At 51.9% G+C, this 15505-nt stretch overlaps 6 protein-coding genes and 1 non-coding gene across 7 annotated transcripts; 2 read left to right on the top strand and 5 right to left on the bottom strand.

Moving 5' to 3' along the window:
- Nucleotides 1-1662: 1662 nt before the first annotated feature.
- Nucleotides 1663-2633, bottom strand: GLOTRDRAFT_53559 (uncharacterized protein). Its single transcript, XM_007862211.1, has 2 exons — nt 2451-2633; nt 1663-2393 (listed from the first exon to the last, which is right to left on the bottom strand). Exons 1-2 carry the CDS (start codon nt 2452-2454, stop codon nt 2083-2085), a joined length of 315 nt encoding a protein of 104 aa, XP_007860402.1. The 5' UTR covers nt 2455-2633; the 3' UTR covers nt 1663-2082.
- A 1487-nt stretch (nt 2634-4120) lies between these two features.
- On the bottom strand, nt 4121-4629 carry GLOTRDRAFT_31794 (yippee-like protein; the record flags this gene model as incomplete). Its single annotated transcript, XM_007862086.1, has 4 exons — nt 4121-4201; nt 4259-4367; nt 4435-4478; nt 4531-4629. The coding sequence occupies 4 exons, from the start codon at nt 4627-4629 to the stop codon at nt 4121-4123; spliced, it is 333 nt and encodes a 110-aa protein (XP_007860277.1).
- Nucleotides 4630-8380: 3751 nt separating this feature from the next.
- On the top strand, nt 8381-8484 carry GLOTRDRAFT_t17. Its single transcript has one exon. It is a non-coding gene; the product is annotated as a tRNA-Met (tRNA).
- A 1928-nt stretch (nt 8485-10412) lies between these two features.
- GLOTRDRAFT_32909 (cysteine proteinase) lies at nt 10413-11427 on the top strand (the record flags this gene model as incomplete). The annotated part of the gene is made up of 4 exons (XM_007862127.1): nt 10413-10880; nt 10930-11070; nt 11118-11204; nt 11260-11427. 4 exons carry the CDS (start codon nt 10413-10415, stop codon nt 11425-11427), a joined length of 864 nt encoding a protein of 287 aa, XP_007860318.1.
- A 172-nt stretch (nt 11428-11599) lies between these two features.
- GLOTRDRAFT_31647 (uncharacterized protein) lies at nt 11600-12128 on the bottom strand (the record flags this gene model as incomplete). The annotated part of the gene is made up of 3 exons (XM_007862076.1): nt 11600-11755; nt 11813-11869; nt 11928-12128. Coding segments are annotated over 3 exons (414 nt in total), but the record flags the coding sequence as incomplete, so codon positions are not given.
- Nucleotides 12129-12365: 237 nt separating this feature from the next.
- On the bottom strand, nt 12366-14535 carry GLOTRDRAFT_69004 (uncharacterized protein). Its single transcript, XM_007863046.1, has 7 exons — nt 14090-14535; nt 13850-14037; nt 13725-13793; nt 13172-13667; nt 13052-13121; nt 12915-13001; nt 12366-12860 (listed from the first exon to the last, which is right to left on the bottom strand). The coding sequence occupies exons 1-7, from the start codon at nt 14411-14413 to the stop codon at nt 12760-12762; spliced, it is 1335 nt and encodes a 444-aa protein (XP_007861237.1). The 5' UTR covers nt 14414-14535; the 3' UTR covers nt 12366-12759.
- Nucleotides 14536-14823: 288 nt separating this feature from the next.
- GLOTRDRAFT_31442 (peptidyl-tRNA hydrolase) lies at nt 14824-15468 on the bottom strand (the record flags this gene model as incomplete). Its single annotated transcript, XM_007862062.1, has 6 exons — nt 14824-14873; nt 14933-14985; nt 15039-15140; nt 15196-15221; nt 15274-15322; nt 15443-15468. The coding sequence occupies 6 exons, from the start codon at nt 15466-15468 to the stop codon at nt 14824-14826; spliced, it is 306 nt and encodes a 101-aa protein (XP_007860253.1).
- Between the last annotated feature and the right edge of the window lie 37 nt (nt 15469-15505).

The following is a 15505-nucleotide window of genomic DNA, read 5'->3' as shown; positions in this document are numbered from 1 at the left end:
GTATGCCATCAAAAGATATTCTCTCAGCTCTGCCTTGTGCAGAGGAAATCCACAAATGGAGCAACATATTTTGTCCTTAAGCTTGTAATTCCCCTCGCACTGTTGGAAAAATCCAAAAACCCATATCAGGTCTGACGAAGCCTGATGGTCTTATAATGCCTGATAGGGTTTGGTTTCTATCCTGGTCAGGACTTATCAGGCCCGATAAGATGTGACAGTGTTTCCGGTCTCGTATACATGTTTTTAGTACCTTGCGCCTAAAGTAAGTAAGTACTATGCAACTGTGAATTCAGTGCATTACCACGATGCCCTCGTACTGCGGGATTATAATAATGAAGTGGTGTTGCATATGCCCCATACACACAGAAGGAACTAGATGACGGTATATAGCACGATTTGTTTCACATTTCGTATTGCACATTTAGTATAGTAGTTAACTCGCGCGACCTAATTCTCTGTCGCCTTGGCGGCCCTGTGTTCGAACCTGACCAGTGCACTCAGGTTACCTAAGATGCTAATTGGACCATAAAATGCATGTAAGGAGAGAGAGACTACAAAATCAGCTGAGTTGGGGAACAATGAAGGCGGAAGCGAAGTGAGATTTTTATTATTATTCGTGGAAAACCCTATAAGGTCTCATAAGACCTGATCAGGTAGCGTCAGGCTGATCAGGCTCCATCAGGCTGGTAGCGCGTTATTCCATATTTTCGAACCTAATATGGGTATTAACGACCTGATGGCCTTATTGGACCTGATAAGTTCTTACAACGTCCGATAAGGTTTTTTCGGAATTTCCGACAACGGCATTGACACCAAGACAAAGAGGACCCGGGACCTGCTCATAAGACCTCGTCGCCCTTTCCAAGCCAGTGTACTGCTGCGGAGTATCGACGGTAGCCACACTTACGGCCGCTGCAATGGCTGTACACAGGCTGCTCTAAGGATACGACGGCACAGGCACGTATCTGCCCCTCATCAGCGTTGGATCTGTTACCTTTCATGTTAGGTCTCCGCGGCATGTAAGGAGTGCTCAGGTTATCCAGTTTGCCACCTACTTGGACTACAGGAATACTTTACGGTGCGGGCCATACGCCGCTCGATTGAATTGGAGTGCCCTGACCTCTCCTGGCGTACAGTGCGGAATGTCCTGCGTTGACGGCTAGGCAATGTGGCCCAATAGTGCTCGTCAGCCTACGGTTCGATGACGCCTCCTTGATTCTCAACACCGCGAGCAGCCTTCAGTGGCCATGAGTTTCTGTCCACTACTTTCGTAACCAAGGGGCGGACACCGGGAGATGCCGAGACCACATGCAGGGGGAGGGGGGGGAGCTCGGAGCCCTTAACTGAGATTTATTATCAGTTAAGCGCCCAGCGATCTGGGGTAAGGGGGCTAACGGGTAGCTATCTGGCACATTACTGGGTACTTTCCAATAACCTAAATGCCTTTCTGAAGATCCCAGAGGAAAGCGGTGAGAAAGAATGACCCCTGGTAGCGATCTTCAGAAAACATATGAATTGTGACCGAAGTAGATGTGACACCCCCGTGACAAAGTAACCCTAACCCTTGCTTGCTGTGCGACATACCTTCCCTTTATGTACCGTGAGACTATTCCACGGGGGGAGGGGGGTCCCCTGGAGACCCTTAACTGAGATTTGTGGCATGTGGTCTAAAATTTTATTTCTGTCCGCCCCTTGTTCGTAACACGCATAACAGTACCTAGCTGGTGGATTGCGTATAACAGTGTCTGCGAAATGCCAACACAGATTTACCACTAACAAGACATGCAATTATGACAATCGGAGGACCCCACGGTATGTGGACACCGTACGGGTATTATGAGCATCTAGTGAAACAAAGAAGTGTACGGTGTTCAACAATAAACAGTAAAAGTACAGGAAGAATTCACAACAGAGTGATGCATTGAAGACCGACAACGACCATGAAACGCGATATGAGCGACGGGTAATTGGTGGGTGCGTAGTGAAGATGAGAGTTCGCCGGGCCAGGAGGTGGAAGCATCGAAGGGTGGGGAGCGAGTGGGTACAGCATGTTCGGCATCGGGATAACGGCGGCGGGCTTTATCAATCCTGCCTGCTCAGTTCCGCCTGAGTTAGATTCAGCGTGAACGTCCCCTGGAACTTCTTTGAAGGCTCAATCAGCTTCACTGCGCCCTTTAACCCACTCTGTCCGGTCTTCGGCTGCGACAATGCGCCAGCCACAGAGGGGAATGGTCGCAGAGGACGAGACCGCGCGAATGTCATATTGCGGGATGGTGTGGGCCGGTTGTGCGGCCCTAGCGGGCCTTGGGGTAACCTCGCGAGAGGCGAGGGCAAGCTGGGCGATGTTCGCATTGGGTTGAAGGGGGATGAACCCGAGACCATTGTAGCAGTGGCTAAAGCGCACAATCAATATACGAGGGCCATCTGGCATGCTTGCAATCGCGACATACCCATGTTTCTATGCGTCTAAAGTCTATTTCTCGAATGGCACGATAAGGAAAGACGGTCTGGAATGGAGTCCAGGGGTGAACGGGGAATGGTACGATTCGGGGACGAGGCCAAACACAAAGTCCAGAGAGTCGATGGGGGGCGGGGGTTATATAGCGAAGGAATCAATAAGATGGAGATTTTGGGCTGCAGCCTGGCTGGCGGGTTGGGGACCGGCATGCCGGCAGACCCCAGCCATAGCGCGCTACGCCAAACAGACCCAAATAACGCGGATTCTCCGCAAACGCGGCCCTGCGTTTCTGAGTTCTGACGCGTCTTCTGGTTCATTCGATACTCTATCAGACTCTATCCCTGTTATCGACGCAGCTGCTCTCCTACTCATCGTCGCCGTTCGCGGTCAACGCTTTCTCTCCCGACCTCGCCCCCTTGCTGTTGCCACAGTTTTCTCCGACTACAGTGGCTACGGTATCGATCCACCGTCTGATGCGCTCTGAGCAACGTCCGGGAGGGTGCGTGGGTGCGGCATGCTAGGGTGACTTGATCGGAAGAGGAGCATCTTGTTGGCCTGTCTGCCATCCTTGAAGGCAGTTCCATGGCACTTTCTCCAGCGAGGGTCCTTGTAAGGAGTCCTTTGGATGGATATCTGTCGTTGTTTCTCTCCACCAATGACGCGATCTTATCCCGGTCGATGTGAATACATACAGCTGAGGATGATATCGGAGAGGTCGGTGGGACTGCTGAAGATAGGGAATCGTAGGAATGCTATGACGTCCACAGCAGGACATAGGTATGCTACAAATACGTTCATGTGTGTACTTTTAGAATCGTGTTATGCTGCATTTTTCTGCATTCCAAATCCTCTGCGCGGCCGGTATCTCACACAAGGCAACGTCGTGCCCAGGCATCCGAGCGCTTGTGTGATACCCGGCCCTTACTCAGCTATCTTGTGTTCCGCAGCTATCTAATGTTCTCTACCTTCTCGACTGCTCATTCACCGAACCCCGTGCTGGTGCTGATGAACAACCTAGGGACCGCACATATGATCACTGATTCGTATTCTACGCTTATACAAAGTACACTCAGGCTTCAAAACAAATTAAAATACTAAATGATAAGGATCATGACGAGATTAAGGGATCTCGTCGATAACGAATCGTACATTGACATCTAATAATGCGAAGAGACCGCGTATCCACGATCATCGTACGGCCATATGAGTACATATACATACAGAGATTCGGTCGCCCGAGCGAACGGGGAGCGGAGAGAGCCACGCACAGGAGGGGGGGATCCGTGCCTAAGGGGAATGCAACGCTAATTATCATACAGCGAAAGGTAAGCGTGAGCCGTTGGCATTCGCAGATTCCCTTTCGGCCTTGCTCGGAAGCAATGCCTACTGCTTCCCATCGACCGTGGACGATGATTTGTACACCAGAGAAGAATGTTGAAGGTGAATAAGTCCCGAATGTAGCATGCGAAGCCCGTGTGCATGGTGTGGACAGTATTAGGTGGGTTCAACTCTAGAGAACCTGGCGCCTGAGAAGGAGAGCCAGGTAGGGTGTGTATGCGTATGCGAGAGATGTCGTGCCCGAGTGGGATGTCGCCGAGACAGTCCAAGAGCTCCGAGGAGTGTGCAGTGTCGACCGGCGGTGGCGACGTCAAGGCCGCGCAATCATTGGACGTCGGTGAGAAGATTGCGCTCGAGGATGTACTTGCCCTCCTTATACCTTTGGGTGGGCTCGTACGCTCGATCCTGTTATGTCGTGAGATCGACTGCATTGACGGCCTCAGATGACGTCAAGATACCTACATATTTCCAGCCGAGCGTGGTACCACACTTAACACAGTAGATATCTCGGACGGTATGGTTCCCTGTAGTCATTTGGCGGTCTGAGGGTTCACCTTCGACCACGTTGACTCTGCAAGGCGCGGAAGCGGGGCGACTTTAGATCAGATAGCTAAGCGAGTGAGACATGTGTTACTCACACGGTATCGAAGAGGTATGCCCGTCCATGCTGCCCGTTGAAAGCCTATTCATTCGGTCAGCGAACAGCAGTACACGCAATGACGAAAGGAACATACTCTAGAGATCATTGAATGAATGGTGGCAAGATGTGTCTTGCAGCTAGAACACCCGTAAATGCGGGCGCCCTGCAAGTATTGGCGGTAACTCATGCCCATGGCTGCTGTGAGTCGGAGCGAGAATGTAATAAGAGACGCTGTGCGGAACGTGAGTCGGGCGGGGATACCAGGTAACTAGCAGCGATCTGCAGTGGCAAGGCTTATATAGACTGGACCGGCTCGCGGGGAGAAAGAGAAAGGTATGGAATTGGGCAGGCAGGAGGCAGTACCGCGGAGTGTCACTGTGACAGGAGCAAGCTTGCCGAAACGGGGCGGCTTCAGATCAGTTTCTCACGATTACATAGCTTCTCCTTGTTCGCTGTTCCTTGTATGTAGTGCCCGCTTTAAGATGAACGCGGCGTCCTTCACAACTGCCCTCTACAAGGATCTTCAAAGTCGCCTGTGTCAAGGACGAAACCAGCACGATTTTTCGGAATGCTCTTTAGTAGACTGAAGGTAGTTGCTGTGAACGTCATTCATGAATGTATCTCGGGCATTCGTGAGATGCATCATGGATTGCGGTGGGATTCTGTCCTTCAGCATCGGGCCCCTCCTAGTTCTGCCGAGCAAGAACAGCTTGCTTGCTCAATCCACTCCGTTCTAACGCCCTGCTTATGCATTAAACCCCCTCCTCGACCGCAAGCTTATGTCCGAACGGCTTTCTTTCCGACGACCCATGTGATGAAGACCTCGTCGGTGGTTGTTTTCGAATGGTCTGGAAACTAACGGTCGCGAGGACCACTACATTCCTGTTTATGGTGCTGAGTTGGGTTCTTCCTCCCTAGGAACATAACCGTCATGGCTGGACTGCCTTTGCTCAAGATGAGGTCCCGTGAGTTGAATTTAAGACTTGATACGCGCTACTCACTAACAGCTTACACCAGCCAGTAAATTTCATGGCTTTCGCATAGGACCAGGATTTTGTTCGAGAGCTTCCTGCCCAATTGATTTCAAGTTACCCTTACCGAGCCATGAATTGACGGATTGGCGCTGCGATGGTTGACACCGCTTGTGCTTTGGCCGCTGCGGCTCTATTTGACTGATTCGTGGTATGCTGACATTAGGTATGTCCCGAGGTGCTTCCTCTTAGGATGGTGAAGATCGAGAAGCTTGCATTTGCTCACCTTGGCTGCTTTAGATCCACTGTCGCGGCCGAAGCAGGGTGGAGGAAGGTTTCCCCTCTAGGATGACTCGTTTTCGACGATATACGAGGCTTTACCTAACGCACTTTCGCTGTTCTCTTCGCTATAGAATTCCCCGCGAAGTTTGTGGAGACCCCTATCAGATCGGCAACGCTCCATGATTTCCTTGTCGACGCTGTGCGCGGGAGGATCACTGTGACAAGTCTAGGTCCGTCGCCTTAGCTGGTTGGTCTAGACGTCGCTAGCTGTGTTGACTTCCAATGCTTCCACAGCGGGTGTATGCCCCCTGGATGACTTTTGCTTTTGTTGGCCGATACGGCTTTTGCAGGCGACGTGCTCGCTCGGCGAGCGGTTCTGCATGTGGTATGCACTCTTGCGATACCTGTTGTTGACCTGCCTTGCAATTATTCTTTGCATATTGCGGCTGCCAGCTATGGCTCCAGCGCCAGTCGTTGTGACCCCCCCCCCCGGGATCCTCTCAGCGTGCATTGCCCTTCGGTAAGGTGTCCATCCAGCGGCGTAGTCAGAGAGTCAGACTCCCGGAGAATTTTCTCCCGGTCGCAAACTGTGTCTATCTGCGCCCCCAGCTCTTCCACCATAGCATGGTCAGCATGCTGCGCATTCGAAGCAAGCGTGGCAGTGACCTACATATTCCCGTCCTACCACGGGGCTAATGCAATCCGGAAACTGAGCACGGTCCCTTCATAACAATCGCCCTTACCTGGCCAAGTTAAAGTCTGCCGACGAGCTGACTGCTCCTGCTGCCCTTGCCAATCTCTTCCGGATGCCTAGTGCCAGCCTTGGACCTTGCCTTGGGCAGCCGTTTCCCCCGTCGTCAGGTCCTCTCATCCCGAACCGCATTCAACGGTCGAGACTGCCCCCTGGCGTCCGGTGGCGATCTACTCGGGATCTGCATGTCGAGGTCCAGGCACTTCTGCTCCGTCGTGTCCGTGTCTGGGTATCTGAAGCAGTTGCTCCGAGGTCGATGGTGAGCTCTTGGAAGGATTACTTACCGAGTGCTATCAGAAGTAGCCGAGACGCTGTTTCAGTGTACTGCGAAGACTATGGCCCATCATCGCGGGCTGCGAATGTGCCCAGCTCGTGACGCACGCTACGATCAGATCAACGTGGTGCCCTTTAGCTTCACACCGCCCCTTGTGCGACTTCACACGGGCGTCACAAAGTTTCGAAGGTGTCCATGAGACGAGCCGTTCACTTTTAGCGTCTACAGACGGACGAAGGTCGTCAGAGTACCTGGGCTGGATATATCCTGCCGGACCACCTCCAGTTTCCTTTCTCCTCCAAGGGCCGACAATCACGCCCCCCTCCAGAACGTGAGTCAGCAATTGTTGCAAAGGATTTGGGTGCAGCCTTGCATCACCCAATGTCGCATGTCTCTGTGTGGTTCGCGATAGAGCTCTCGGTGCCCCTGACACCGTTTATCTTCCATTACCTTGACTCCTCTCCGGCTTTCTGTCAGCCTTCATCCCAACGGCGGCTGGGAGGCTCGAACCAGGACTCCGTGTGGTGTCCTGGGATGTTGTTTCTCGGCTCTATGGTTTGAGCCGCCACCTTCTTGGTACCTGCTCCTGTATGCTCTCCTTCCGCCTCGTTCTCCCCGAGACGTCGAAATTTCCACAACGGAGCGGTGAAGTAGCCGTCATCTATCGCTGTCCAACCTTCACGGTAGATGCGGGTCTTTGCCCCTCCAGACAACTGCCCCCATGAGTTTCCGATCCTTCCGTATTCTGACCGCTGGCGTAAAATGTAAGCCCGATTCCTCTCATGAACGGTTCGTATGGCAGAGGGCATCTTCGACCTTGATATCGCTGGAGCTGAGAGTTACGCGGTCGCCCGGGAGGCTGTATTCCTTTGGTACTCCTTCACTCGACCGCAGCTTTAGCGGCATCTTACTCTCTTGAGTATGCCGCTCCAGGCGTTGTAAATCCTCTATTATTGCGTGGAATTTTATACGTAGTTCCAGTCCTGCAACTGGACCGGCGTGGCTTCGACGAGAGTCGACTGTAGGAAGGAGTACTGCCTGGTCTAGGGTCAACCTAACAGTGTAAATGTCTTCAATGCAGGGCTTCCCAGCTCCACGGACGTCCCTCGTGGCCAGAGTGAGCACTGGAACCGATCTTAGCACAGAACTGGAGGAGCCTGAGGTTTCTGCCTGCCACATTCGAACTAGTGGTTCTTAACATAAAACCACTAGTTCGATTTGTGTACCCAGCACGTTACTCAGAGAGAGCGGCTGCGACCAAACTAGTGGTTCTTAACATAAAACCACTAGTTCGATTTGTGTACCCAGCACGTTACTCAGAGAGAGCGGCTGCGACCACTGACTGCCGCCACGCAACCCTGGTGAGGTGGTGAGCATCTCCGGAAGTACTGCCATCCCACTTTGGTGGGCGACGAGCCCTGCCATCTTGTCCACCACCCCACCATGGTGAGACGTCCCATACTACGTATTCAGGAAGGCCCCGCGATGCGTGTTCCACTCAACACGTACTACCCGCGCTTTGGGTGGCACACATGCGTCTCGGTGCGTCGGGATGGATTAGCGTGGTCCATGATCCTTCCAGCCCTCAACTGCAGTCGTGGACTTCTACGTACACGGTCGGGAGAGCCATGTCGACAAGGACTTTACCATGCAGATTGGTCCATGGGCTTCCTTGGCTCAGTTGGTTAGAGCGCCGGTCTCATATCTTTCTATGACTACACTCGGGTGTGGGTGATCCGGAGGCCGTGAGTTCGAGTCTCACAGGGAGCAACCTTTTTCCCAAAGACCTCTGTGACTTCGTTTCTAATGCAGCATTCTCCGCATAACAAATCTCTCATTTGTACCTGATTGGCTAGGAATTTCTTACTGTACAATCTTTTGCCCGCCCTAGAGACTGCAACTCCCAAAGTGATCGGGATGACACATTGGCTCAATTCTTGAAGATCAGATCTACCTCCCTAATGAGGGAGGTACATGATCATATACATCGGATATGTTTCTGTGTACACTATATGCTGCATAAGATTGAGCAACAAGGGAGGAGAGGACTCTGCAGAAAGTTGCAACAATCGTGGGTAAGTGACTGTTCTGTGGGTAGTGTTGCTCGTTAAGTGAAGCCAAGCTGAAGGGACACGTCACTTCACTTCAAGAAGCACCCAACTTCAGTGGCTTCAGCGTGGCATGAAGTCACATTCAAGATGACTTACTCTTGGGTTCACTAGGGTTCACTCTCAGTCAATCACGAATCGTTTCACGTGACTGTGGCCAGATGTGTGACTGTAAGTCACGGTATCTTCCGTCACACTGTGGCGGAAGATTTCGTGGTGGACATTGCTCATACCACGCGTACCAAGTGGCCCTCAAATTCTGCTTTTGAAAGCCGTACTTCTCCCGTGCTTGGGCAGATCTATTGTGCTTTCTACAGTTCAAGTCGAGCAACAGTTGGTTCTCTTCTTAATCCTCCCATGAATCCTCGCAAACGACAAGCGCCTGAAGCGCCATATCCTCCTCGCTCTTCAAAACAGCCTCGTACCTGTCGCTCACGCTATACAGGCGAACACGCTAGTCCATCACAGGTTGAGGGTTTGCTGGGGCGGTGGAGACGGTTCGCGCATGAGTTCGGCAGCTTGTGTTGTGAAACAGCGGGTCTTCTCATGACAGGTATGTTCCTTTAGGTCTGTGTGGCACGAGGCAGTATCAAGCAGAACTTGCCATAGCGGCGTCGAGAGCCACGCAGTTACACACCAGCTCGGCGACGTTACCCCTTACAGCAAGTCACTCGCTGCCTGAACCCCTTCGACCAGTCCCTTCACCTCCGCCACCCGCGAGTCAGTCCGCTGCGACCCTTAGACCAGTACCAGATCAGCCTGTTGCTGGACCTAGTAAACCGCGTGTCGAAGCCTCCTCCACGCAGTCAGCACCACCACCACCACCACCGCCACCACCCTTAAAGCCCATCCAAGACAATCACCACACGTCCTACCCAGAAATCGACGCCGCCTTGCAATTCTCCCAACAACGCAAGACTATCACCGAGAAGCGCAAACGAATTCCAAGTAGAGATCACATCTACGCAAGAAACGTGAGAGCTCAGACTGATCTGTCGGCTGTTTCTGACATTCCGATCCTGGTCATCAGCATAAAGCCCATGTAAAGATGGAAAGAGAGAAGGAACGGGAGCGGCTGCTAAAGGAGCTGTACAACCGTAGACGCAGTGCAGGTATATAGCCTCTCCGATTCCCCTCCTGCTTAAGATTCACGAGCAGCCACAGGTTATGGGTCTGATTTCCGGACGTTCCAAGGTGCGTGATTATACCCTCGATTTGGTCTGCGCATTGTTTCTGATGATGGAGCAGGCTACGTGAAGTATCAACAGCGACTGGAGGAACTGGAGCGCAGCCAGGCCCTCTCTCGTAAGTGACATTTGGCGTCGCTGTACGAACGATACTCAGTTGTGGAACGGCAGCTTCTCCTTCACTTATAGACCTACGATCGAAGTCACCTGCATCCAGGCAGGAGCGGAGATATTCAGAATCATCTGCTTCCGATGTGCGTATCGGACTAATGGTGTCAAACACTGTCGGACTCATGTCACATCACCTAGTATGTGGGGATTGCTTTCTTGGCGAGAAGCCTTGAGAAAGCAAAAGAGACTCTGAATAGGTATGTTCCCGGCCTTGCTCGCGTGAGATCTTTATATGTACGTGATATGCAGCCCCAGACCCCCCAAGCCTTTCATCCCTTCCTTCGATCAATTACGGATATCGGCGCGCTCGAAGGACAACGCGATAGAACATTTGTTACGCCCCAAGCGTTCTCCGTTACCTACTTCCTTGCCGCCCGAGGATGAGGCGCAGGTCGAGGCGTTCCTCTCCGACCAAGCCTTCCGTGTTAAATGCGGCCGGGAGACTGTGGTACACAAGGATCTACAAAGGTTGAGACCGTGTCAGTGGCTAAATGATGAGATCATCAATTTCTACGGAGCCTTGATTATGGCCCGTTGGGAGGCAGAGAAGAAGAACCGCGTTGCTGAGAAGGAAAACAGGAAGAAATCTAGCAGGCCTGGACACCAGCTGCTGGACGTGCATTACTTCAGTACATTCTTCTGGACTAAGCTGGTCGATCAAGGCTATGAGATGGGCAGGCTGGCGAAATGGACGAAAATGGTGCGTCATAGGGTTACCTTTGACTTCCTTGGTGACTGAAATGTCCCAGTTCGATATCTTCGCAAAAGACGTAGTCGTGATGGCTGTCAACCACAGTAATTCACACTGGACTGCTGCGGCTATCAACTTCCGAAAGAAGCGTTTCGAATCGTACGACAGCATGGGTTTCAGTCGGGAGGCGGTCTTCAGGGTAAGCCTATACTGTCATTTCTACACGTTGGACTCATTTTCCTCCAGTATCTTCGAGTTTTTATCGATACAGAACACAGACTCCGGAAGAAGCAACCTTTCGATTTCACCGGCTGGGAGGATTATACGCTATCGGTATGCGTGCATTAACGTCGTTTAAGATATATCCTTATGATGCATGCACATCTAGTCAACACCCCAGCAGGAGAACGGATACGACTGCGGCGTGTTCACCTGCCAATTTATGGAATCACTCTCCAGAGGCGAAGAATCGTTCAACTTCACACAAAGTAACATGCCCTACCTCCGGAAACGCATGATCTGGGAGATTGGCAACACAAAGTTAAGGGACGACTGATCAGCGCTGCCGCCTCCACCCTTACATTTTCGTTTTTGGTTGTATGCACAACAGATTTTGGCAGCGCGCTGTTAAATTATATTAGTACTAGTTGTGTAAATCGTAGTCCTTCCAGAAAGGGACACTTCTGAAGTATTGTCCAAAATAACCGAATCCAAGGAGGAGCTGCACATTATCGTCGAAACCACCATACAACAATAAAGAACCAAAAGACAAATACGAGGAAGACGATATACCACAGCCATTTGCACCCATGTCGTTCTGCCATATTGTTCATTCGACGAAAGGTGCCAGAAAGAATATCGCCGGTTTCTGCGAAGGCATCGTTCTGCAAAGTCCAAGCGCAGGTTATTAGGCTATCATGCCATTGGGAGGCGAAACGCACCATTTGACTGAGCTGTATTGTTGATTCCCGGACCTCGTTCCCTATTCCAATGGTGATCTGTACCGAGTGTCAGCTCGGAGGGGCACCGGGAAAGGCCACGAAACAACTCACTCACATCCTTCAACAGCTTCACCTTCGCCGTAAGGTTCTCTACCTGCTCGTCATTCTGACCCTCAAGATCGTCGGCGTAGCGCTGACCGCCTAGTTGGACATCTCCTAAGGGCGATGAACGCCCTGAAGATGGAGGAGTGAACCGACCATCGGGAACACCTAGTAGGGTAGAACGGTCGCGCAACCCGGGCTGTGAGGACACCCTGTATCTGCAAGGACGTCGTTCAGGGACTAGGTAACCACGGACATGCAATTATACTGACCGCTGAGACATGTAGAGCAATTAGCGGGGTATGCGCAGCTAGCAAGTTATACAGACTACCGCATCCCGCCGGTAGTACATACACGTATGCCGACACGACGTCGTCACGGATCTACAGTTACAGTCGCGTCTCTCACGCGCAGCGAAATTACCTTACAGCGCCTGCTCTACAGTAAGCTTCCCTGACGAACACATTTGCTGCATAGCATGTGGTATGATCTCTTCTGGGTAAATTACGCCTAACGATACATCTACAATTTCTGTCAACAAGACGCCGTAAGGCAACGAGGGTAAAGGCCAGAAAGACCGGAAATATATACGCCTGAAATGTGGAGCCAGCAACAATGAGCAAGCGCAAATGATATGGTAGTAGATGTCTCAGTTAGACAGCAGACAGGACGGGTAAAGGAGGCGGGGGAGGAGAGGACAATAGAGGCGGAAGCGGATGCAGGGAAGATGAGGTTCTGGCAGGTAGTAGTGAACAAAGTCCGGCGTGAGGGTGGAATGCAAGAGAACAACGTATGGTCAGCTAATGAGTACAAGTCCATGCAAAAATGAGAGTGTGCATAGACAATCAGTCTATACTCATCCGATTGGGGTTCACACTCATGGAACGATTCACATGTTGTGACCCCCACCGACTGTGTGCTGTAGGACCACTCTTGTTCTTGTCCACTGCAACCGAGCCATGTTAGGAGGTATCATGCTAAAGGGCGTGAGATAACTCACTTTGCGCCTTCAGACCTCGCCCAAAGTTACTTATGACGACAAAGGCCATAACAAATGTCGCAAGGAGGAGAATGATCGCGATTACGGCTACAAGGAGTCAGTCATCAAGGATTTGCAGGACAAGGGCTGCCACTTACAGAATATAGTAAGTGTTCTCCAGATCAAGAAGAACTGGGCGGTTGTTCTGTACAGCATAACTTTGACAAGCTGACATACCACGTGTTAGAACAGGATGATGAAAGAAGATGGTCGCTCACCTTATATACGAAATACACAAGGGCACCCACACACCCGGACATGAAGGTGGCCATCATCCATCGGTTTTCGTGTCTCGCAGCCAGGTGGCCTTCGATCAGAAGAACAATGGACAGCGGCAGAGCAGCGTAGGTAACATAGTATTCCCAGCTCTTGTCATTGTTGAGGACCAGCCAGATGAACTGCACCGAGAATCCAACGAAGAAGAACAAGTCGAACTTCATCAGGCATTCGAAAATTTGGTAGTGGGCATACATCTTCTTGATCCGCCGGTCTGCTCCAAGGAACTTGTAAACCTTCCAGCCGAACTCGTTGTAGATCTTCCACCCCAGCGCCATATAGGCTACTTCCGCCACAGCGATGACGATTGGGATGATTGTCGTTAGGTAACCTATGGGAATATGAGATACGCCATCGGGGAGTGTAATCTCGTTCAGAGCATCCTGTACTTCGCCCTTCTGGATGATGGCATAGATGAGCAGGAGTGCATTGAATATGCTACGGGGATAATCGCATGTCAGGTCGTTGATAACTTCGACAAAGGACGCGACGTACGTGAGGGCTAGGAACTGCAGCGTGTTACGGTTGTACACAGCATCACAGGCCATAGCAAACTGGAATACGCTGGGCGAGTAACCGTAAGCTGATGCTCGGGGTAGGGCAAAGGGCCAGCGACGTACTGAGCCAGAGCAAATATGAAGAGGTATACGGGCATTTTGTTTGACTCGGTCGTATTACTCGCATTGGGATTCTTGTTCTTCTCCTCCTGGAAGCGAAGTAGAATGTCGCCCTCTATTGCCAGATCGATCGCGGTCTCCACTAGTACAGTGACGACGTATAGTCGACATGCGAGCGACTCCGGTAAGATCTGGTCCAAAAGTTGGTCCTCTCGCAGAAGCCTTATAGCAACCTTGGCATACCTTCGCCCAAAATGTCCGAGAGTCCTTCTCGATCGTCGGCATAGGAGGAGGATGTACGCGAGGCGCGGCATCTTCTGAGCTCTTCGTCTCGTACTCGGATAGCTTGTAGGAGACGCCTCGGCGGTGCTGCTTCGTTGGACTTAGTGGTGGGGCGTCGACAGCAAAGGTCTGATGTCGGTTTGAGGCAGCATACGGAGCAGCATACTGGTCGATGAGGTCGTCGTAGGGAGCCTTGAGATCTTCCTCGGAATCAAGTGGCTGGCGCGGGGGGTACGAGGGCTGCTGGGATGCGCTGACTGGGTAGTCTGTGTGATAGGCGGACATTTCCCAGTCTCAGAAACGTGTGTTTGTCGTCGTCCTGCGAGCGTTGGATGCAAGAGAGTGGAAGGGTTTATCGAACGAACGGCGGGGGTGGACCAGAGCAGTAACCAGCTCAGAAGCGGCGCTCTGTTCGCAGCGGCGATGCACTTGCCAAGATGGTCTAGCCCGTTTGCCTCTGTTTGGTATCGGTGGCGGAACCCGTCGGTCCTGCGCCGAGTCCGATTTGCCATGTTTTCGAGGCGGCCAAGTAAGCCCGCAAACCCGGGTCGAGGGACAGACAGGCTCGTTTGAACGGGCTGAAAGTACGAGTTATGAAATGTACCGGTACTACAAGTCTGCATTACTAGTACTGATGTGTAAGTAGGACCCGTCCCAGACAGACGCATTCATAATAGTGTAAGATACTGTGCCCTTCATAGCAGTTTCAGCCTACTCGTGACTTGGTTTACCAATCTAGCGGGCCCTATGAAGTTACCATCAGGACGACCGGTCATATTTTATGTGCAGTGCGGGGAAAGTTACCTGGACCTATACCGAGAACAGTCCGCGAACCGGCAGCGATTTGCGTCCGTCCTCTGTCGCGACTGTTGTAAGCATATGATACCGCAGCAAGATCGAGCGCACGCACGCATCTCGGATTGATCTAGCACAAAGATTCAGACTCTGTGCTTGCGCTTGCAGATGTTGCATCTCATCTTCGTCGGCGCAGCGGAGGGCCACCTTGGTCTGACTGCTCGGTCCAGGTCATTGACTTCCAAGTGCATCACGCTCAAAAGACATCTCACCCTGTATGCTCCCAGCGCCGCAGGAGCTATGGTTTCGTGAGAGAACATATAGTGGTAGATGAGGAGGTTGAAGCCCACCTCGGGGTCAGAAGACTGCATCGCGGTATAGCAAGCCAGAGTCGCGTGACTGCTAGTCCTTCAGGGACGAGCATCTGGAGCACGCCCGGTCCGACTCACGAGCATCTATGAACCCGAGCAACAGTCAGTGAAGGCTTCATATCCAGTTGTACTGACTATCCAGGCTCACTGGGCTGCAATCTTTCCAGCAGACATTTTGAGATCTGTCCTCACGACCAAAGCCTAATACAGA

Source organism: Gloeophyllum trabeum, assembly GCF_000344685.1.
Source record: "Gloeophyllum trabeum ATCC 11539 unplaced genomic scaffold GLOTRscaffold_00001, whole genome shotgun sequence".
NCBI classification, from domain to species: Eukaryota; Fungi; Basidiomycota; class Agaricomycetes; order Gloeophyllales; family Gloeophyllaceae; genus Gloeophyllum; species Gloeophyllum trabeum.
The sequence above is the reverse complement of the archived record's forward strand: the minus strand, read 5'-3'. Positions and strand labels throughout refer to the sequence as shown.